Source organism: Hetaerina americana, unplaced genomic scaffold (genome assembly GCF_022747635.1).
Source record: "Hetaerina americana unplaced genomic scaffold, ioHetAmer1.1.p SCAF_1, whole genome shotgun sequence".
Lineage (NCBI taxonomy): Eukaryota > Metazoa > Arthropoda > Insecta > Odonata > Calopterygidae > Hetaerina > Hetaerina americana.
This window is the reverse complement of record NW_027286069.1, coordinates 85,069,175-85,092,988: the sequence shown is the minus strand read 5'-3', so window position 1 is coordinate 85,092,988 and position 23,814 is coordinate 85,069,175. Positions and strand designations below refer to the sequence as shown.

At 39.7% G+C, this 23,814-nt stretch overlaps 2 protein-coding genes across 2 annotated transcripts in view; one reads left to right on the top strand and one right to left on the bottom strand.

The window, feature by feature from the left end:
• The first annotated feature begins 228 nt into the window (after nucleotides 1-228).
• LOC139687901 (larval cuticle protein A2B-like) lies at nucleotides 229-1,781 on the top strand. The gene is made up of 2 exons (XM_071585272.1): nucleotides 229-279; nucleotides 1,356-1,781. The coding sequence occupies exons 1-2, from the start codon at nucleotides 229-231 to the stop codon at nucleotides 1,779-1,781; spliced, it is 477 nt and encodes a 158-aa protein (XP_071441373.1).
• Nucleotides 1,782-19,119: 17,338 nt separating this feature from the next.
• The window catches only part of LOC139687811 (neurobeachin-like protein 1), a 156,633-nt gene continuing 151,938 nt past the window's right edge, over nucleotides 19,120-23,814 (bottom strand). The window contains exons 36-37 of the mRNA XM_071585159.1: nucleotides 22,767-22,916; nucleotides 19,120-19,281 (exon numbers count right to left, since the gene is read on the bottom strand). Coding sequence (XP_071441260.1) covers nucleotides 19,120-19,281; nucleotides 22,767-22,916 — 312 coding nt within the window. The remainder of the gene's footprint in view (nucleotides 19,282-22,766; nucleotides 22,917-23,814) is intronic.

Here is a 23,814-nt window from a genome sequence, read left to right as displayed (position 1 = left end):
GACGTCTTCTCTTTCGAGGTCCCGGTCCGGAATTCCGACTTGGTGACTAAAATTCCTCCGAAACATGCTAATCAAAAGACCACCGTTAAATATGTAATTTTAGACAATATAAGCAAAAAAAGAGTACCTGTAACCCGCTTCTCGCGATTGTACTGTGATTGTCACCATTTTCTTTTCAATTCACATTACTAAGACTGTTAAATTAATATCTAAAAAGCTTGCAGAAGAATGAGTGTTGCTGAATTGATTGCCGTGATCTCCATTTCAAGTCACATGAGGGTGAGTTAATGTTCCCTTCTCCAGATGATCGGAGGCCTATACTTTTGACAGCAGCCAATCGCCAAATAACAGCCCATTCATGGGAATTCGCAGAATTTTCAGACCATCTTACCCAAGAATGGAACTTACGTCCTTAATGCAACTCGTCATCCGACCTGGTTGAAATCACGCAACTCAACACTGAGTTGTCTCTAATGACTACTAAATACAGAATGGGAAAATTGTTTCCCTTATGACTGCGACTACGGCACCTCTTCAAGCACTGCATCTCAAGTTTTCTGATCAATCACAAATTTATAGTATTAAAACTACTTCATATTGATTTAGAATTACATTTTACCACCAGAATATCGATAAGATTCAGGTGTGACGCGACTGAATTGAGGTATGCTAAGCACCCAAAATACTCAATCCCCTGTACATTTGAATTCTTGGTTACATATTACTCGCGCTATTTATAGCTTAACAACCCAAACTATATTTAACGTGAATTCGCTGAAAGTAAACCCAAAATGTCGGCAACGAAATACAATTCATGAAAAGTGGACATCATCAACCACAAATAAATTTTTCACGTCTGAATCAACATTACCGAAGAGCCTTCCAGTAAGTAGCAATTGAAATCTTGCACCTATGGTACAGATTAAAGAAATGTAATTTCAATTGTTATAAACTGAGCAATGGAATAAAAGGTGATATTATGACAGCCTAATCACAAAGGCACGGTCACCATGCCCATTTTGTTCCTTGTCGAACCCAAGTAATAAAATGCTGCTGCTGATAAAAAATCTGCAATTTTTAAAATACCCCGGATACTCTCGGAGAAGAGACCCTCTCTTTCTGCCACACTCGCACTGAGCTCGATATTTACTGCGAATAAATAAGGAAATAAACCATCTAAAATTATGGCTTAAAATTGCTTCGACACCAATTAACCTTAAGACCATCTAAGAACTCCAAAATTACCCTCTTACTCCTGCTGAAATATAGTTTTAGCTACGTCTACATATTTCAATTCTCCCATTGCCACCCCGATATTCTGATTCAAGAGTGCACCCTTGCTTGGTTCCCAACAGTTTCTCCTGCTCGCCGCACTCGTGGCCGTCGCCCGCGCCGGCTATTTCGCAGCCCCCGCCATCGCCGCCGCTCCGGCCGTTAAAGTCGTCCAAGCCAACGTAGACTACCATAACCCCCACCCGCAGTACACCTACTCTTACGGAGTGTCCGACCCAGCCACGGGGGACCAAAAGAGCGCTCAGGAGTCCAGAGACGGCGACGTCGTCCATGGATCTTACAGCATGATCGAAGCTGATGGCAGCAGACGAACCGTCGAGTACGTAGCCGATCACGTCAATGGCTTCAATGCCGTGGTGCACAAAGAGCCCGCCGCAGCCAAGGTCGCCGTCGCCGCCGCCCCGCTGACTTTCGCAGCACCCATCACCAAGTTCGCCGCACCCCTCACCTACGCCGCGCCTGCCTACACCAAGGTCGCGTACCACTGATTCCCAAGCACCTGACCCCTCTTCCTATTCATCTATGCCCATTGTAAATAAAGGAACAGTCTCCACTGGCGTGGCTTCAACCAGTCATCGCTTTGTGCGACACTTCCGCTGTCAAAAATAAAAGTCTCGACTTAGGAATGAAAATTATCTCGTTTTATTGCAAAGAAAGACGCACCAAGGGTGAAACTGCAATGGTATCGCATGTGTTTTGGGATGACCGTATTTCCCATTGTAAAAGAGCGCCAAATGCATAAAGCTGTAACTGTAATACACTTACTGCCTAATAATAATTACTCAGTGGCTGATAGTGCTGTCCTCCTCTTCTACGTAGAAATGACATTATACAGCGAAGAGTTTTTTTAATAAATAGGTATCCTAAATAAAATAAGTATAATGCAATCGCCACAATGAGATGTAGGCGTAATAACACAATGGCGTATGGTAACAACAATATGTCTTGGGAATTCGCCTTGCAAAAAAATATTTAACTTAACCAGAATTTGAAAGCGAATCTGTCAATTACCTTTAAGCTGTCCACATCCCTAAAACACCCGACTTGTAATATGAAGATCCAGGTGGAATTAACTGACTTGACCAAAGTAATTCCAACGTACTGGTATATTAACATCGAGATTAGAGGTCCCAGGATTGTTTTAAAGGTGAATACTGAGGTTAAATGAAGAATTGGCATTAATATTGGACAAAATTTCCTAAAAAGTTCTCGATAAAGCATAATAGCATTATTATAAAACCGCCAACCCAGCTTAAGTAAGTCATCATCAAAATATCGTCACTATTCAATAAATAGTAGTAGTTTTGAGGGGAGGCGACCGACAGCTAAGGTCATTTGCGCCATAGGGGATGGATAGGAAAGGATGAAGGGTGGAGAAAAACCCGGCGTCGGCATTAGCCTACTCTTTACGAAAGGCGCCAAGGGGTCCACAGTTTAACGTCCCATCCGACGGACGGCGTACTCACTCAAAGTGCCCTCCACAAAGCACCTCAAGTAGGGATCGAGATACCTCTGAAAAATATTCAACACCGCCGGGATTTGAACCCGCGCCCTCAGGGTGGGAAGCCAGTACGTTAGCCCCCGCACCATCTCGATCCCCCTTCAATAAATAGAACTTGCCACTTTGTATTTCAGAATTAAGCATCATTATTTTGCCTAATAACAGTCTAAGAATATGTCGTAAGAGGCCTTTGTCATAAAGTTTTTGAGCAGCACCTCAGGAGTTGTTTGCGTACGAATTTCGTGGAGAAAAAGGCCCTTATGAAAGATTTGGGGAATGCATTAATTATGAGTTTCTCTTATCCTTAAAATCTTACTATTATCACCACTTTTACTAAGGAGACCTTATGTAAAAGTTCTACATGATCCGAAATATCTGCTGTTTTTAAATTTGCAACACAAAATTAAAAATAAAATTTGGTTGTGCTAAAAGTAACTAAATACTGACCATTTAGAAAATAAAACGCCACTCAAATCACAAGTTTTTTTCGGTGCAAGGTATATATCAATCATCAGAAGAGGTGGAATAACGAGAATAGTTTAACACGGAAAAAATAAAAGAGGGGCTTGAGAAAGGAAAAATTGAGCAAAAATGAAATTTTAAACTATATAAAATTTCTAATTAATCCGAATAATGCCACTAGTTTTCATTGATGACATAAACAGAGCATCCTACAATTGGCAATGGTATTACGACCAACTCTGTCTAAACATAACGAATTCGGTGTTACAGCCATTTAAAAAATATTAAAACTTGCATTTTTTATGATTTTTACAAGCAGTAAGCATAGTGGCTCCCAAATTTTCAAGTTACATATTACTTAAAACTAATTCATGCAAGATAAAAATTAAGTTGATCAGGGCTCAAATAATACTTGAAAATATCACTTCGAGAAGTAAAAACAATTCTGGTATCACAAAAAAGTCAAGGAAATATCCTTATCATAACACCATTGACTCCAAGAAGATTAAGAACAAAACCAGATTTGGAGAAACCTAGTGACGTTCCCGCAGAGCATGGCAATCAAAGCCACTTTGTAATCGAGCGGTCCCATGCCAACTACTGGCCCGATTCTAGAGGAGTTGTTATACTTTCAGTTTCTGCACCTCCACGCCCTATAAAACAGTATCTAGTCGCATGTAGGTCCCCCCTCCCTCTCCAAATCAGTCCCCCCTCGCTTCTTCTCCGTCTGCTTCGGATGCCCGACTCATCTCCTATCCCACTCCTCTTCTTATATTCTTATCCCAGTCGCCGCGGTCCCGTGCAACACCACAAACAACACCGGCCAAGCATTCTATCCTCGTGCGGAAAGAAATGGGAAGGGTGCGGGGATGGCTTACGAGGATGGCAAGAGAGTGGTCTGCGGAGAAAGTCACCTCGCCCAATCACGCACTCGTCGGGCATTCATTCACGTAGCTATCTTGTGCAGTAACAACGAGGGCAGGTGCCAAGTTTGGCGCAACAGTGCTAATAAATCGCCGAAAGAGCCTCAAGCGTTCCTTTTTTCTGAACAATGTTGTCATCCAAACCGAAACAGAGAAGGCTTTCATTTCTTTCAGTTTAAATAATAATTCACTCCGATATGAAACGATCGAAGGTGAGCTTTATTACAGAATCTTCTATGGTAATGGCTAAAGAAAATGCAGATCACGAATGCAAAAATATTTCCTAGACTGAGATCCCGGTCTAGGAAATATTTTTGCATCCGTGATCTGCTTGATTCCGCCTTCCCCACCTATCCTGTGTTCGTTCATTACGTGTGTTTCTATCCCTTTTCCAAATATCTGTCTCTATATAAATGAGTATTTGTTCGCCTTTGGGCGGGATTTCGTGTTTGAATGTGTGTGTGTGTGTGTGTGTGTATATACATATATATATATATATATATATATATATATATATATATATATATATATATATATATGTTCGCGGTAGTCCTGGGGTATAGCATTGGACTAATGACCGGAGGGCCCGGGTGTGATTCTCTCGGAAGCTTCACTAGGGACCTGCAACTCTCTCTCTCTCTCTCTCTCTCTCTCTCTCTCTCTATATATATATATATATATATATATATATATATATATATATATATATATATATATTACCATTTCCCTGCCTACTTTACAGTTCTGCGAAATTAAGAAGCAATATCATTTTCATTGGCACGTCAATATCTGGACAGAAATACAATAACAACAGTAAGTATATTACAACGAAATGCAAGAACGTAAAAGTTAATTTGAATAGCCTATTTAAAAAACGGCCATAAAATATGCATGACCGAAAATGAGGAAAATTGCACCTTATCTTTAAACCGGCAAAAACTTCTTACTCCTTAAATTTTGTTCATTTCAAAGAAGGTAAATGGAAGCAGGAAAACCACGGGTACGAAAAGCGCGCTGTTTTTACCTCGAAATGTCGTCAAAATGATTTTATGGTTTTTATGACGGAAGCTTTATGGTAAGCATAAAAGGCAAGGGAGATGTATTCGTAAAGAGAAAGCGCTCACATATTAAATAGACAATGAATAATTCAAATACGAATCGTGAACTTCCTACATCCTATGAAGGCCCATAGCTGTCAAAAACTCCCATCAGCGATAAAACCACCACTGTGCGTGCAGTCTCTATATCCGCATACGTGATGAAAAACCGGGGGCCAAAGCGAGTCAAATATGGGGGGATGACGATACACACACACACACGAGATACCGAGCGGTCGGCGCGTAATTTCAGCACGCTATCATTTGCCATCGCCATTTTTCCCTTCCTCTTCGTAAAACACATTCGAGCGAGTCCGCTGCACCGCCCTCCTTGCGAAACCATCGAGACCCGGCCGCCTTAGGAGCAGTCTCGATCGGTTTCATTTTCAAATGAACGCGACCACGCGAAAGATGCAGAGGAAGAAATGGGAGATGAGAACGAACGTCTCGACCTCTCGGAGAAGCACCCTCCGGACCATCACAACACGAATCTACACTCCAACTCATCAACAGTGGAAGGGCAATGGATGGAGAAAGATTAATAACAGATTTGATCCACGGTTTTCCATTTCCCTTAAACTCCAGAATTCTCGACACGTTCCCCGAAAGAAAAAGAAAATGCGCAAGCATACTCATGTGTTCGACACGCACCCGCGCAAACCACCCATCCTCCCCCTCACCCACATCCCTGGACGCCTTGGGACCACACGCTCCCCAGAATACGGCCGCCGCCGCGGGGGCCCCGCCGAGGCGAAGGTAAATTGAGCTCTGCGGCCTGGGAAGTGTATTTTTTCAGGGAAAAAAAGAAGAAAAGGAAAGATGGAAGAGGCTAAATGAAAGGTAAGAATGAGGGATGTGGGTGAGAATTAGGGGAAGGAGAGACAGCGCACTGGGCGTGAGTCTCGATCGGGAAGCGGGGTGGGGCATGGGAGAGGCGGCGGGTCGGGAGGGGGTTGGGAGGAGCGCAATGGGGCCGTGGGGTGAGGCCGCGGCGGGAGGGTGAGAGGAGGAAAAAACCGCTGTGGCCCCGATCCCACCAGCATAAACTTGCGGGGCAATCAAAAAGCCCTCTCTTGCGCAAGGAAAAAGAGTTGCCAGACTAGTTTTTTTTCGCCTCTTTCTTCTCTTAGAACTCCGCTCCGGTCTCAAAAGGGGAGGCTTGTGATTTACTCGCCCACTTGCCCCAACCATCGAACCCAACAGGACTCCCTCCCGCTCGCTCGCTCGCTCCACCCACCTTAACGGAATTCAAACTGTCCGTTTCTTCTCTCTCCTGAGTTTCTTGGTTTAAACAAAAAAACTAGTCGACGCAGGTCGTTTCGGCCGTATTGACTCCTTCCTACCCAAGCTATTACACCGTTGGGGCGTTCATTGAATAGTATATTGATATCGGATACCAAACTCATTAATACGCCTCGACGAAGGAACGTAATACTACTTAGTTGCCGTCAATAAACGACGGAAAGCATATGAGCTAAAGAGATCTGAATACCATTGCGCTCCATTGAGAGGGATGAGGGGGTTTGTCTATCGTTGACGTCACGGCAGAATCTCCAGAGCTAAATACCTCACGAAACATGAACGGGATTTGACAATGAAGACGTTACGAACATCATTTAACTCAGTATTTCCTCGAGAGCCTACAACATGTTATTCCTCGTCTGGACCCGTAAATTTAGTACTTTAAGAATGTTCTATTTTTTTAATTTCTCTTCTGTCCTAGCGCGAATCATTATGTCCGCCAGAATAATTGATTATAACTTAATGACGATTATATCACGCAAATTCATTCCAATGCCTAACGGAGCAACGCGAATTTATTTTTGGAGTGCGATAGAGGGTGACATTTGACTATATGGATCCGAAAGGGCCGAATAAAATATAGACGTCATCGTGCCCTACCCCTTAACAAGCGTCATGATTCTCAGGAAACAATATAATAAAATAATGAATGTAATCCAACTCAGTTATACTACGCATATACACCATAATTTCCTGTATCAATTTATTGCGCCTAAGGGAGAACCCTTTTTATGAACTGGGTAGTTTCTGGACAGCAGCAATAGAGTAATCCTTTGATGACTGAAGAGATTGAAATAAACAAGATAGGCTTTATAACAGCTGGAAATCAATCCTATTGGTTTCCAACCCCGAGGTCTCGGTTTCGAACCCCGGGTAAGACAAGTTGTTTCAGTGTTATCCTGATCCATAACTTGGGGTGTTACATTGACATCATTTCAAGTGAAGTACACCGTCCGTCGGATGGAATGTTGTACTGAGGCCCCTTAAGTGTCAGTCGTTAAAACTAATGCCAACGCCGGGTCTCCCTCCGCCCTTCCCCCATTCTCCGAATATCCTACCCTTACCCTGCCCAATTACTCACCTAGCACTATTGCCACGAACAATCTTAATTCTCCATCGCCACCCAAAATAGCAGCTACCACTACCAATCCTAGGATACATCAGCCATTAACATGGCAAGTGCCATCGTATAAGACAACCGAAATCATACAGGAGCCTTTGCTAGTGGACCACCAAGAGAGTATGGGCTCAAATCCCTGAGCGAACGGAGCGTAGCATTATTTCGAGTCATATTTGGGAACTTAATGCTGATCGGGAAATACACTCCGTCCGCCGGATGGTGAGTTAAACGGGGAAAATTTTTGTCTCTCTCCATAGGCGTAGGCAAAGGTCAACGACGGGACTTTCATATCACATATTCCGAAAAAGTTCTCGGTGACCAACCTCACAAAATACAACTGAAATTGTTTTCTAGAAAAAACGGAGAAAACAACGGCCGAGGACTCCAGCAGAATCGCACTGGAAAGGGTCCTAGTGAAAGTATTGTCGCTTTGCAAGCTAGAACGAAGGTTACATCATTTTTATGTACTTAGTTTATGTATTAGTGCCCCCTTACCCTGATGTGTGAATTTCACACGCCGTCGGGCTTTGTACTGGGTGAACTCTACCATCACCTACCAAACCGACCTTACGGTTGATTACTGTGTTAATGGGTTTTATATAATCTTCATCATTTATGATATACAACAGAATTGCGGACAAATTAACACAACATACAGTTACAAACAATCTTTATCATATGCCATAGTGGTATGATCTTCATAATATACAATAGTAGCATAATTTAAATATTCATACATGGAATACTCATTCTGGACCTGCTAAGTCAGTCAGTTCTGACTTGACAGCAGGTGCCACGTAAACAAAAATTATAGCTTAAAAGTGTGGCAATTATAAAGCTACATATATAGCGTCAAGTTTTGTTCCATGCCTTAATCCATCCTGTGTAATAGTCGGCATTTTATTCTCATTTCAAAGCATTTACTGATTGTCATATTCTTAAATCCTAACGTATATAATTAAAAATGAAAGGTACAGTAACCTCCAATTTTCTCCTACCTTGATTCGTATGAATTTTCTCTTGTTAAATACTTAATATTGCCCTTTAATGGTAATTCTTTTTTATTTAAAATTATGTATTTTATATTTGTCATAAAAATAGTTTCATAATATAATTACATATCTATACAGCCTGTCTACCGGCAGAATTCCAAATTTTTGAAAGATATTTCTTCCAACTAAAATATTTGTATTTTTATATCTAGCCTCAGACATTTTCTCTGAGATTTTTTCTGTTTATTTTTTAGTATATTAGTTTTTGTAGAACCAGGAGATCCCCAGACTATTATACCATACCTTCAAATACTATCAACCAGTGCAAAATATTGATGACATTCAAACTTACAAAACCAGCAATGTAATGAACTTAACGAAGGATGCAATTTAATTTGCAATAACTTTTAAAATGTTAACATAGTCATTATTTTGATCAATTATTACCCCTAAGTAATTATATTTATTTACTTGTTTCAGCAAGGGGCAATTACAGTTATTGGTGGGGTAATGTAGGCCGTAATACCTTACCTTCAAGGAATACCTTACACTATGAAAAGATCCTTACTTAGACCTTTACGAAACTGAAATACTTTATTATTTAAACAGCCAGAAATAAACTGTAAATATAATGAATAGCAAGGACCCCATACCGATCAAATTCTGCAAGTTTAGGTTTCAAAACATTATTAGAGCAATTATTAATTTTTTATTACCTATAAACGTTCTTACGATAAGTATTTAATACTACATAATTAATTAAATCATTGCAATTTCCTGTATTCAAAAGTTCTTTAAAAAACAAACGAGAGCACAAAGAGGTCAGTAACTTAACCGTGAGAATATCTTTACCTTTTCCCTCCCAACGGGAATCCAAGGTTTTAAGGTCCGCATATTGCAGAATTACAAGCCTTAAGTCGATATTGAAGGTCAAGGACAAGATACAGACGAAGATGATTGTAACGTCTAATTTCGGGGGGCTTTTGGCGATGAATCCGAATTTACCTGCGCCTCCCGAGTAATAGCAGATGGCCCATAAGGTCCGGGCAAAACTCGTGACATTGACTTACGAGGCTTGACTCCGTACCCCTAATTCACCAAACTCTTAAAACTACAACCCTCTTATTTCTTCGTATCCTCACCCTTCCCCAAAACGCTCGCTCTTTTGACCTAAGCCCAATGATGGAAAGAAACCAAGAAATAAATAATCAATCCGTCAAAGACGAAGGAGCTAACAAATGAGTCCACACACCTTCACTAAGTCCTCCCCGAGCGATTCTATTATAGATAGCTATTTGAGATAAGAAAGGGAAGGGCCTGCTTGCCTAAGACGATGCGTGAGAAAATCAACAAAATATTCAGAGGCATGAGCTAATAGGAATTCCATTTAAAGAAGCGCCCCGATGAAAATACCCTCTCGATCCCCCTTCAGCTATCTTTCATATGTTACACAACATCATTCCCACACGAGTGGGATATAAGGCCAAAGCAAGAGGCCCAACATGAAACCTTTGATGGAAGCCGTGATTGGGGCTATTGGGAAAAAAAAATTGAAGACGTCAAAATAACCCAGCGCACACAACAACGAACTAGTCACCCTCTAAAACAAATACGCACTTTAATAACCTTTCCTGAGGGAAATGGAGCAAAAAGTCACATTATGTAGCTCTACGAGCGTCAGTAGTTAAATCCAAGTGTCCTTTTTCGTAGTGTAATACCATGAAATGTGCATCAGCATAAATATCCAGTCAGTGCAAAACCAACTTATCTGAAAACTTTTGTTGGGCAGGAAATGATAGGTCCTTCAACATGACAACTTGGAAAAATTAGTAACCCACTGAGCATACAAAGGAACTGGTTTCATCTCGCGGCTTGAGTGACCCCTCAAGGAGAGCCCACGAAAGCAAAATTTGCATAAATATATTGAATTTGTAAACGTTAGAGTACACTTATTATTTTCTTATTATCCACGGGATTCTTCACACCTCAGGAATGGACATTTCCGTAGAAACTCCACATTAAATAAAAAAAATATTCGCAAGAAACTTCAGAGAGCATATATGTACAAATTTCCAAATGGAAGGGAGGAGATTTTAACGGCAATCAACTCACGTGGTAGGGAAATTTTGATATTTACCCTAATTATTTTAGAAAAAAGACGACTGCCCCTCTTGATTTTTTACACGAAGTGGGAAGGGTAGATATGATGAAGCTCGTTGATTACAAAAGTCAGCTGAGGAGTCGTTGCGCCTGTTCAGTCGCCGACCGGCTTCCAACTGAGCATATAGCCTTCCAAAGGTACGTCTTCTAGCAGGTTTTGAAAAGCTGATCGATGACTACTGACCTGGGGCCACACCCTCCCCTCTTCCCACTGATTGACCTCAATTGAGTACCAAAAAGAGGATCACTCGCCCTTGGAACCGACCGCCCTACCCACAGACTTGGCACATGCTCCACGGTGCTCAGCAATCTATGATGGCCCTGTGGCATGGGCAACCTTCACGCCAACACAGTAGCTAACAGATTCTTAATCTGGAAGCGATTGACGACGGGGAACGAAATTTCTCTCCGGCTCAATTAAGCAAACATTAAGGAACCCCCACACTTTTTGCGGTGGTTAAACCATGACGTCGGTTCCAAGGGAAACACTCTGAAGAAATGCATTCTGTTCAACGTGGTGAAAAGCATGCGCCCCGCATGCATGATCAAATAGCGCATCGCTCACTGATCACAAGCAAAAGGCGTGAGTGGCGAAGAGGAAGGACCATGACCCTGATTGCGTCCTACCCCTGACGGTGGTAGGGGCAGGGGAAGAGGGGCTAAGCAGATTGAGAGAAATAGGGAGACGGGCTCCCCAGAAGGATCACTTTCACTGCAACAGACTGAGAAAAGGAATTTTGAGCGTCCGTGCTTGAATGCGCCACTCTTTAAGGCTTGTCGTGACAGCCTAGGACATGACAAGAGGGTTGGTGAGGATGTGCGGGTGGATTAGGGTTGGCACAATGAGCGTCGAGTAGGGGGGGAGGGGGAGGGACTAAGGTGGAATGGCGGGGGGTGGACACCGCATGTCGATGGACGAGGATTGGCAAGAGGAGAAGTGGGTTCAGAGCCACGTAAAGTGGAAGGCGTCTACCGCCTTCCTGACAACAAGTGGTGTAACAGGTGGGTGCCGTTGATTTTTTTCCGTTCGAATGATTAAATGGGTCCCTTCGCAATTTTTTATCAAGTTCAAGTTTCGGACGTCTTCAAAATATCGTAAAACGATCGAATTTCTTTCATTTTTCTAAAAAACTGACTTTAATGTGCCACCTTCCCTTTGGGAAATGATTGACCAAAGCGAAAAAAGACAAATTTATTAGAAAGGGTGGGAAATTTCGAGAAAAAATAGCGTGGATTCGTCGTTACTTTGCACCATTTGATAAATAAGTACGCATCACTTCTTGTAATTGTATCAGACGCGACATTAAGGTAGGCATAGGAGACTATAACTTAAGCCTTACCACATGGACTTAGACGTAAGTGACGAGACTTGAGAGTAACTAAGATGAGATGTAAGATAGCAACAGGATGAAAACCTTGATGCAAACACATCTCCGGCACAAACATTCCCTCTATAAATAACCTAAAACGGTAGTGACGCGTGAATGAACACTAAACAAGCCATTGCTATTCGTAGTCACTTATTTGTCTCCAAAGCATTTGAGTACTGGGGTTTCCCAATGAACAAAATCGGTGTAGTATTCTCCTTCCCTTCTCGTTTAATTTAGTTTTAATCTAATGATCGATATTCATATCAAAATTTTTCTATAAAGTGCTCGTTAACAATGTTCCTTCACAGGTATTGGAATCTTAGTCTTTTGGACTCGCATGCACTGCTTGCCGGGGGCATATATTACCCGCTTATGAGGGGAACTATGCCGGCCTTTTGCTTGTGAGTGGGCAAGCGGTATTTCCATCATTTATAATTTAATGTGATTCATGTCCACATATACGAACTTAGGGGAGGTAGATGCAGCAGATTGAAACTTATTAGCAGTATGTTTTCATAAAGAACAAGTGGTTTTTACCAAGACCTCATTGCTTCTCTCTTGGAATTGAGTAATTTTACTTTATCGACGCGGAAGAAGGGAAAAAGTGAGTGGAAAAATCGAACTATGGAATTTAGGTCACTTGGTCGACTGAGACATTTAATATCAAAGACAGAGTCAATTTGAACCAAATAGAGGAAAGGGAGAACAATGAAGATGAAATGAGAATTGTAAGAACGTGAAACTTAACCTTGCTGAAATACGACGCAATGAAATATCATTCTTACAAAAGAAGGAAGATGCAGATAATTCAACAAAAAGATTATATTCTTGGATTTAAACAAATACCAGAAGCGAAATACACAGTAAACAAATCAGGGCATTACGCCATGAAGAACTTGTGACGAGGACTGGTGAATTAAGCTCTAGAAATACAACAGACTACACGCGCGGCAACAGGAGACTGTACGAAAAGAAATGTTATGGCAACACACCAATCAGAAGAGAATACTAAACGAAAAGGGTGAAGATCTATTGGGTGCAAATATTTAATTAATATCTCCGCATATTTGACGATTTTTTTCAGTTATTATTAGGTGCATGACAAAGAGAAGAGTGCTTCAGAATACATCCCAACTCTCTGAGGTTAATAATACTTATGACGAAAGTTGCGATCGGACGAAAGAGGACCATACGAAAAAGTTATTACATTGGTACATTAGGAAAATACAAACTAGTAACACATAATGTCATAAATACTTATTAATGCATAACGTTGAAAACCTGCAAATATCAAATCATTAAATATCTTGTCCATGCACACGTTTCCAGTCAATAAGCCACGTGGCTATGCAGATTAAGCCACCCTTAAGTGGCTGGTTTCGAGCTGCATAGCCTGGGCATTTAGCCTACAAAAGTGACCAAGCCGGCTGCCTTTTTAAACAGTAATGACATACATCACCATCAGTTGGGCATAGTTTACGGATCGTGGAGGTATTTGCAAACTTTATAAATGGCAAACTCCCTCTTTGAGAAGGGTTAAAGGGGGCGTGTTTCGGGTTGATCTAGATTAACAGAGAAGTGAGCGAGGGGGTCAGCGGAGGCCAAACAAAAGAGCGAGGCAAATCGAAGCACAGAACGCAAAGTGGGACGCTGGCAAGAACTGCCCGTGGAGCCATCTGGTGGAGCGATTCGAAAATTTTTATCTTTATGTCATGCTCATTAAGGAATGGGTGCCCTCACCAAGGAGGCAATAAACCTTATATGGACAGAACCTTTTGGTGACACTAAGGGCGTGGTCAGATTGAGTTGGCCGGGAATATGCTGTTGAGAACTTTCCTAGCATCGGAGTCGCTTATGTCGCTTGAGGGACCAAGAAATTTAAACGATATGCCGAAGATTTAATCCCTGATGAAACAGTGGAACCAAAATTAAATCACGTCGGAAAGAAGCTACAGTATCTAATACACATGCATGTGAAATAACCAGAAAATTTATCACAATCCCAATGGCTTTTAAATTGACTGAAGTTCGCGAAATTATAAAAAAATAATTATGAGAACTCTGATTTCTCATCTAATAAAGATGGTGACTAAAATTTTACGAAAAAATAAGTGATCTTAATTACTTAAAAGAAAATAAGGCGATCAATACCCCTCAGCAGAAACTGTTTTATCAAATGATCACACTAATCCCCACAACTCTTAAAACACATAACACAAACGAACGCATGTGGACGTGCCCATGGAGGCAATGGACGAAGAAATGCTCTCAGACGACGCACAATGGGCAAAACCAACTGTGAGTGGGAAGGATATCGAAACCGAGAAAGAAAGATGGGAAAGAAAGTGCAAGAGAGCTGAGCCCGAGCACGTCCGCAACTTTTTCTATGGTCTACGTGAGACGGAGAAGTAAGAGTTGGAAGCGCTTCGTTGGCATGGTGCACCATATGAGGCGAGTGAGTTAAGAGGAGGGGGCGAAGGAGGAGAAGGAAGGGCGCGAGAGGTGGGAGGGAGAGAAAGAGCAGAGGCGTGGAAAGAAATGAGCGGATCCAACTCTAGGTCCGCCCAAGGAGACCGCGGAATAATTGGGCTGGTTGCGCAATCCAGGGAAAGGGAAAGGCTCTGCATGTTATGCATCAGCGTATCAGGTGTCGATCGTCTGGTCATCTCGTCGCAGAGAGCCCCCGACCCTCTCTCAACGCTGTTCGGGTTTCTGCACCTGTGCAGGCATTGCTACTCGACCACGCGCGTGCCGCGAATCAATAGAGGTTCAACATTTAAAATTACATTTGCTACACTTATTATACGATTACTAGGTCTTTAAAAATCTTTAAAGTTATTCTTGACTGGTTTCATACATTTAAATGGAGGAGAAGAAACACCTTCAATTATTATTCCCAACTTCTACATTAGGAAATACCTACTTTTTTGTCTTTTGAATAAATGCTGCTTTTAAGGAGGAGCAATTATGAAAGGTTGTAATAATTGAAGACACAATAAAAATAAAATTAAGACCCAAAGATCTCTCAATACCCTGCAATACTAACAGACTGCTACTTTTACTCGTTTTACAACTAAAATGGAGAAGGGCGATAACAGCGAATGAGCATGACATGAAAACGTTTAGGCATTACAAAATCTTTCGGTATACCTTACAATCCAAGCTTTTTGACATCTTGTAAGTTAGAGATGCTATACATTCTGTATTTGAATCTACCATTATCTATTTTGGCAACCAATTATCCAATTGATGAAAGTTTCCAATGATTTAATGGAAGAGCCACGAAAATACTATAAAATAGGGGGCTACTACTAAGAGGTACCTACCTCACAAAAAAGAAAGGGATTTACCGAAATATATACGCAAAGAACATATTTGACTGCATGTTACCTTCATTCGATCGCATTTCATCTAATTCGTTATTTAGTGCCATTACCCGACGAAAATAGTGCGGTAATTTATTTTGAAGGATTTCCCACCAGGAATAAAGCACTTACCTTAACGTCATCAGGTGTAAGTGCGATTTATAATTAATCATAGAACTATCATTTTACAGCTACAACATATAATACGGCACTAGGTTAAAGGCTGAATTTGAAAATTTTCAAAACGAATTCCATCTTCAAAAGTAAAAAATATAAACAGATAATTAGATATAAAGATGAACATTTTATAAATATTGCTTTCCACCTTGCGATGAATTGCATGTTATTTTCCTCTGTACATCAGGAAACATTAGTCCATTGCTTGATAGACATTAGAAAAGGTCAAGAAAATAGGCAATATATAACTAGTTTAGTTACGGTGATGCAAAAATGTTATTTTTGTAACATAAACAGGTGGACAGACTAATGTGAATTATCTGCATCACCCCGATATCCAAGGAGGAGGATGAAAAATAGACTATTCCTCCTGCCATACGCAACAATTTAACGCTTAATTCGTGTACTGGCGGAGTAGGACTGTTTAAGAAAAAAAAGACTGGAAGGAGAAAAGAGATATTGGGAAGGATAATGGTCGGGGGAGATGAATTCCAGAAATAGAAAGAACGGGCGGAGAAGGGGAATAGACGGAGGTGAAGGGATAGAAGGAAGGTGATGAATGTCAGGGAGGGGCGCCGAGGGCGTGGCGGCCTAAGGGAGATCCGTTGTGCAATATAGAAATAGCAGCTCACCGGCAAAGGGTGGTTGTTGAACCGCACGGTGACAGACAACAATGATAGGGCGGACCTGGTTCGGAGCAGAAGAGCTTAAATGGCGCTTATAAACCCAAGTCATGAGATCTGATGAGTGAAAACTTAAATTGAAAGAACTGATCAGATCAATAATTGAGAACAAACACTCCTTTTTATATTAAAGACATTTAAACTATGATTTGAAGAACATAATGGACCCTAAAGAGACTGTGGGGGAAAATGTGGGTGGTATATTGATTCGACACCTGTCGTGTGAGCAAGGTAACCGGATGTCTAAAACAATCAAACCCATCCTTGAGATTCAAACAATTTCCTTTTGAGAACTTTCCAGCATTTAAAAGCGGTTTGTGAGGTGGACACGAGAGTGAAAACCGGCGCCATTGAATAACCGGTGCCATAAGACTCCGGCCTTAGATCTTTCCAGCCCAAGAATAAATGATATACCTACGTTATTTTACGGCTAAAGAGACAGCGTTTTAGCTATTTTATGCCATAGTTAAGAAATTGAGTATATTATTTTTGATCAGTAATGCTCGAGCATTTTGAGAAATGGCCAAAGATTACCAATCGCCCCTAACATTTACCTGTGCCAATTACTCATACCACTGAGATGCTTCCTGAACGAGTGGAATGGCGAATTTCGAGGGGAAAATAGCTTCAAGAAAAGACTGAAGGCATATTGTAGGAAGGTAGTTTAAACTTGATCATACAGACTAAATGAGTCGTGAACTACAACTATATCAGAAGTAATGTCGTACAAGTAATCTCCAAGTCTATTTCCGATATTTAAATATAAGAGCTGCATCCGAATAAGTAAAATACATTTCGGATACCATTTTTGATTAGCAGTTTTTTTCAGCCAACAGTCTCATGAATGATCAATTCTAAGCCAACATTTCAAAAAATTCACAAATGAAATAACGAAATAACTTTAATCCAAGGTTTTCAAAAACAAACTCATAAAGCCTGAGGATTTACTTTCGATCAGCAGGTTTGAGATTTATTGACAGGGACATTCTCAGAATTGACAATCAACATAAAACACTATGAACATGAAAGGAAAAATGAAAGATATTAATTGGTCGTTGAAGTCTCTGATCGGGCGTTGAAATCTCCCACGGATTACATCGCCCATGAATGGTGGGTGCACGGCTAGCAATCAGTTTGACTTAATTTTAAACTTAACCAAAAAATATATTAAGATCTACAAGACCTGCATGCCTTTACCCCCAAAAAATAAAAAATAAAAACGGGCCATGTTGGGTTCAAATAAAATGAGAGCAAGATAAAATCTGAGGCCAAGCAATCACTAGAGAAAGTACGCCGGCACGCAGAAGGATTTGTACGCTCGAATTGCACACGAGTTTTGCGGAGAAAGTTAAAACGGGGAGTAAAGATGACGATCAATCAGCGACGACGAAGGTGGTAATACACTAAAAAATGTAGCCCTTTTCCTTCCCCGCCTATGGTACGTGTTTCATGGTTATTGAAAGGTTCGAGAGAATTTTACCCTGCTTAATTAACAGCAATAATAATTTAAAAATTTAAAAGGACACATAATTAATTCATTCATGGAATAAGTAGTGTTTCATTATTAAGAATGATGACAGATGGAATACAAACAAAAATGTTTTCAATGGTTGGTTAATAAAAACTCAAAAATACCTATCCTAGGGATAAATCAAAAATTACTAAGACGGGCCTAACAAATTTCATTATTGTTTTATGGTTTTAAAAATTGCTTTGTTAACAATTATAACGCGCTCGGCAAAGGTGACCACCTTTTTACCATAAACTGACTAATTATCAAACTAAGTATAAATTTTAAGAATTTATAAATTCGTATCGCTTACGACTGTGTACTTTTAGTTAAAATATCGAATATTTGGAGGTTTCCGCAACTTTCCCTTTAATTATGTTGCTTAAAAAGGCAAAAACATTGGTGCGTGCCTAGAGAAAACAGAATTTTTTTACACTCCTTTTTTGCCAATAGTCGTCAGAAAAGAAAGAATTAGGACCCCCTGACAAGAATTATGCGAATGCAGGCTTGTAGGTAAGCAAGAGTCAACAATACGCTTTACAGGAACTACGCTGCAGTAAAATGTGATGATTCCATTAAAGTTTAACGAATACTCATTACATAAAGGGAGGGTCTTCCCGATTAAACACTATTTTTTATACACGAATAATAATTCATAAAGTGAGAATGCCATGTCAGAAAACGCCCACTTACTTACCATACACATTAATGTTATACATAATAATTTAATAACTGAATATAACCGTGAATAGAAAAAAATATATGCATAGGAAACAATAAAATATAATACGTTGCTATAACATTCTAACCATAGTAAAATTATCTCCAAAACCAAAGGAAGATATTTTTTCGCTGCCAGAACAACGGATAAACACAAGTAAGAAGAAATATTTGAAGTTGTACTGTGCCACCTGTAATCGTAAATTATCTTAACCAAAAAAATGTCAATTATCGTATCGAAATTCAGAGAAATAACTTCTAAATACTTTGGCCCAAAACAACTCGAACAGGCTTCCACAAACAAAAACCAAATAGACTTGAAGGACTACAGGTCATATAAACCTGCACTGCTTTCCTTGTTTGTGGTATAATTCATTAAGATATCCTGACAAGTACGCATTATCATCATCCAAAAAAATAATGAAAGAATGTCTACTGTCAATTCTACCTTTCACGCCAAGCTCCTCGAGGGCTGATGAGGTTCTGCTTCAGGTGATGCCATCGCCTTCCAACCAAAAGATCGTGATTCTTCTCTTGATTGAGTAGGTTGCTGTACCTTGCTATGTCTTCAATTTGTCTGGATCTGAAGTAATCCATTACTTGAGCCTACAATTCGTAAGAAACAATTGCAGCGATCAACGAATTTTTGCAATCCAACTGGAGCATATGATAGATTTCCGTCATAGTTTGACACAAATTAACATTTGTGCCTATTTATTACAAAAAGACCAACTCATGTTCAAATAATATTACTCAAACACATTTCAATGCTAAAAATCATAATGCGAGTAAATATTCAGCAGCATTATATTAATATTGAGATGAATGAGCGAATAAAACTGTTTTTTTTAAATTAAGATGCATGTGTTCACCTATAAGTCGGGCATGGTATCATTCTGTTTTAGATTTAATTTTTCCAGGGCACCGTTCATAATAAACAATCCTGGTATTATATACGGCATCAGGGTTCAATTTACAACGCTACTTAACAACTTTCATCCGTCCATTAAACCCATGGTGACAAATTTACTGGCTAATAAGATCTTACAAAGACAGTTGTGGTGTATTACAAGGTGCTGCTCTCACAATAGTTTTCGCTAAGATGTATTATTTACAAAAACTGGCCTACCCAAATTTTCCAGGTTTCTAGTATGTTCCAATTTACTTTTTCTCCGTGTTCTCCAATCACTCTTAAATTTGTCTCTGATAATGAAATATAATAAATATTTATACAATATTGCATTATTTCGCTGCTAGCGCATTAGTCATTCAGTCATACAACCAATATTGGAATGAAACAGATTCACCCGGATTATATCTTCTCAATCGGAAATATTAAATACAAATAGCACAAAATATCGTTTAAAAAGTACCAATAAGCACAATACTAGTTCGAAATCATTCATAGCTACCATTTAATAAAATACTCACTCGCGGTGATCGACTCTCGCGATTGATTTATAATAAATGTAACTACACATCAATTTCCTTATTTCATAAAAACATCACAAAATAAATAAACAATTGAGAGTCTTTTATTTAAAAAAGTGACGGATGATTGGATTGTGTAATAAACAATACAAAACAGTTAAGTATATATTTACAATTAAAAGTTAAGATCCTCGAGATGAACACCTCTAACAAATACATATGCATATGTTTTGCGCCAGTAATTTATTTCCAATATATATTACTACATGAGAAATATTATTTAAATCCAATAGCAGAGCAGGTGGATTTCATTTCGAAAAGAGCTTGGGCCAACGAGCAATGGGATTCAACACTGTGGCAGCACCAGTTTCACCTGCTTTCACCGCGCTCTAACGGCCACAAGAAGAACTATGTATACTAGTAACATCACATTTGATTCGAAGCCGCGTGGTTTTTTACCAAGATAAAATTTGCACGAGGAAATTGTTTAAAATAAAAAAAATTCTACGCGGAATTTTCTTCGGTTTTTCGAAAATGAAAACTTATGAGAATGGGAAGAATGAGATTAAAAAATACAGGCGAATTTTAGAAGTGAATACATAAACATCACAAACTTGGTCTTCATAAATTAAGTTAGAACAAAATATGAATCGAGATCTATATGGTGTTCCTACAAAATCATCTACGCTTTTCAAACCTAGGGCTACTACGCAGGAACTACCCGTCTGATGTGTATAGTTTCCTGCAAATTCTACATCATTTAGTTGCTTGCAATGTACCCTTCATCACTTGCTTCTCGTACAAGAAGAATCGTAGCTTCTCGTAATAATTTTTGTTTTTCTTCAGCAGTTTATTTTGTAGCAACTTCCCATTAGACAACAACATTTAAATGCCTCCAATCGCCAGACTTCCTTCCCATCTCAATCTTAGAGGGATCTCTCCAAAAGTAACTTCATCTGTTTTTTGCTTTTTTTTTCTTTAACATCATCTTTACCCGGTTTGTAATTTTCCATTCTATGCCGACGCGGATTTCAATGACTCAGAAAAAATGCGAATGCATGTATACACACATCCATGTATAATTTTATTCATAAAGCACTATTGATTGGTTATCTTTACGTAATTTTCATCAGCTTGACATTAATTGAGGAATAAAAAAGATTTATTTTGCTGAAGAAGTTATAGTTATCGCAAAGAACCTAAATAATCTAAATTCTTCAGCGACATAGCGTAGTTAACGGAAATAAGTTTAGAATTCGAAAAAAGGCGGAAATAAATCCAGGTCCATTCCTATATTCGTAAATGTACAGATTATTAATCGGATAACAAGGCAAATTATATTGATACGACACATGAACACATATTCTCGTTTTAAAAGTATTTTTAAGGCATTTCACGATTGAAAAATAATGGGCCCAGTGAGTCACCGAAATATCTCGATAACACTAAAGGTATTATGGAATTGATATTTAATATTTTGTATCAATGCTTAGTGATTCCCAAGATTTTTCAATATTCAACTGTAAGAGCCCAAATAAATGAAAACTACTTATCTGTTAAGTTGAGATTCTCACAGTTTAGAACCTCACAATAAATTGTAATACGAGGGTCATCCGGAAAGTAGTACCCGTTCGTGAAATAAAGACACAAAAGTAAATATTAACAAACATAAAAAATTTTATTTGAAAGAGGATACTTTAAACTACTTCTCAACATAATCTCCAAGCAAATTAAGGCATTTGTCATAACGTGTGACAAGTTTCTGTATTCCTGCTGCATAGTCCTTCGCCGCCAGCTCATTGAGATACGCGAGGGACCCATCTTGCACAAATTTTTGCATAATGCAGATGGTGTTTAACAATTTCATGAACAATTGTTCGAGAAACATTGGGAAAATGCTCACAGATGTCATCAATTGTGACGCGCCGATCGTTCCTCACGAATTCGTCAACTGAGCTCACCAGTTGGTCTGTAATGACAGACGGTCTCCCCGAACGCTCATCGTCGTGTGTGTTCCCCCTCCCCATGTTGAAGTTGCGACACCACCGCCGAACAGACGACTCGTCCATTACATTGTCTCCATACACCTCCTTTAATTGGCGATGAATATCACATGGGCGAACGTTTCTTGCATTGAGGAATTTAATCACTGCCCTCACTTCACAACTGGCGGCGTTCTCAATTTTTTTAAACATTGTAAACAATCACAGAAACAACACAGGCAATGCTAGCGTCACGCAACTTGGCTCAGAGAAGGCAGACAAGCCACTAAAGCTATCTGACCTCGTCCAGCGGCTACTCGCGTCGTCAGCACTTCATGCGGCACGAACGGGTACTACTTTCCGGATGACCCTCGTATATACGCTTTTCACTGATTATTCAGAATGAATTCTCCTACACCTGAAATTGTCAATTGTTACGTATATCTAAAACCAAAATAAATAAGCAATCGCTCTCCAGAAGTTACCTGATTGGTGGGTGCATAACCATCTGAGGCGGGAAAATTCCTTCCAGTCATTAATATCATTATTAAAATTGATCAATTCTCCATTATTCATAATCCTACATCTGTTTCCTCCATTGAGAAAGGGTTCGAAGGTGATTACGTTATAGTCGTATTAACTATGAAAGGAATGCTTCCGTATTCACATGAATCTTACCTCGAACCGCAGCCGGCTCTCAGCAACTTCCTTGATCCTCTTGTTGCTGGAGAATTTGGATGCTTCATAACATTCTGCCCAAAAGGTATTCATGGCATTAGTGAGTTCTCCAGAAAGAGCCTCGCGGTAACCATCATGAAGACCACGAATCTGTGAAATAATGAAAAAACATTAGTAGAAATGGATATAAAGCATCTAGCAATTATTTCTAACTTTAATAATTAAAGAATCAAATATTTGGACAAAAATTCGCAGCAACACATTTATGACAGACCATTTTTCTCGTCAAAATATGACAGTAAAGGATCCTCCTAATTCTCAAAACATTACATCAGACGGCGAACAAAATTTCAATTCCCCATTTATGATTGTCGGTCTCGAAATTTAAATCTTCCATGAAAAACATAATAACATTTTAGTTTACTAGCACGTGTCATCTATGTTGACATCAAGAGGCATAAGAGGTAAGAGTGTTCGGGAGTCCTACTGAGGTCCTGGGATTCAAATAAAAATGCAAGGACATAGAGTATGGGTGCCGTGAAAAGTTATCATTCCCATGTGGTAAGGCATGTGTGGAACATAAGTTAATTTTATCAGTTTATTCACAACCTTAATTAAGCATCCTTAAGCTGCACATAAAATTCTTTTTTTTTGTCTGGCCAAAAATAAGGGAGAGATTAATTTATAAAACAAATTTGTGACGTGATTTCAAGATTGTTTATCAATCTAAGCGTTCTGGAAGTATAATTGCCAAGCTCCACCACCAGCCTATGGCCGTATTTTGATGAAGGAACGTAAATGATCATTTAGCAAGTGAAAATCACCACTGATATCCTATCTACATAATATTGCCTACGACTACAAATACATTAATCTCCGTCTTTTGTCTGCGGATACAAATCATTAGAAGGATCAAGATGGTGCGGTGGCTAAGGTATGGGCTTCCCACCACAAGGGCCCGGGTTCGAAACTCAGAGGCGGCCGAATTTTTCATTGATATCCTGATCCCTACTTGGGTGTCATACTGAGAGCACTCTAAGTGACTAAA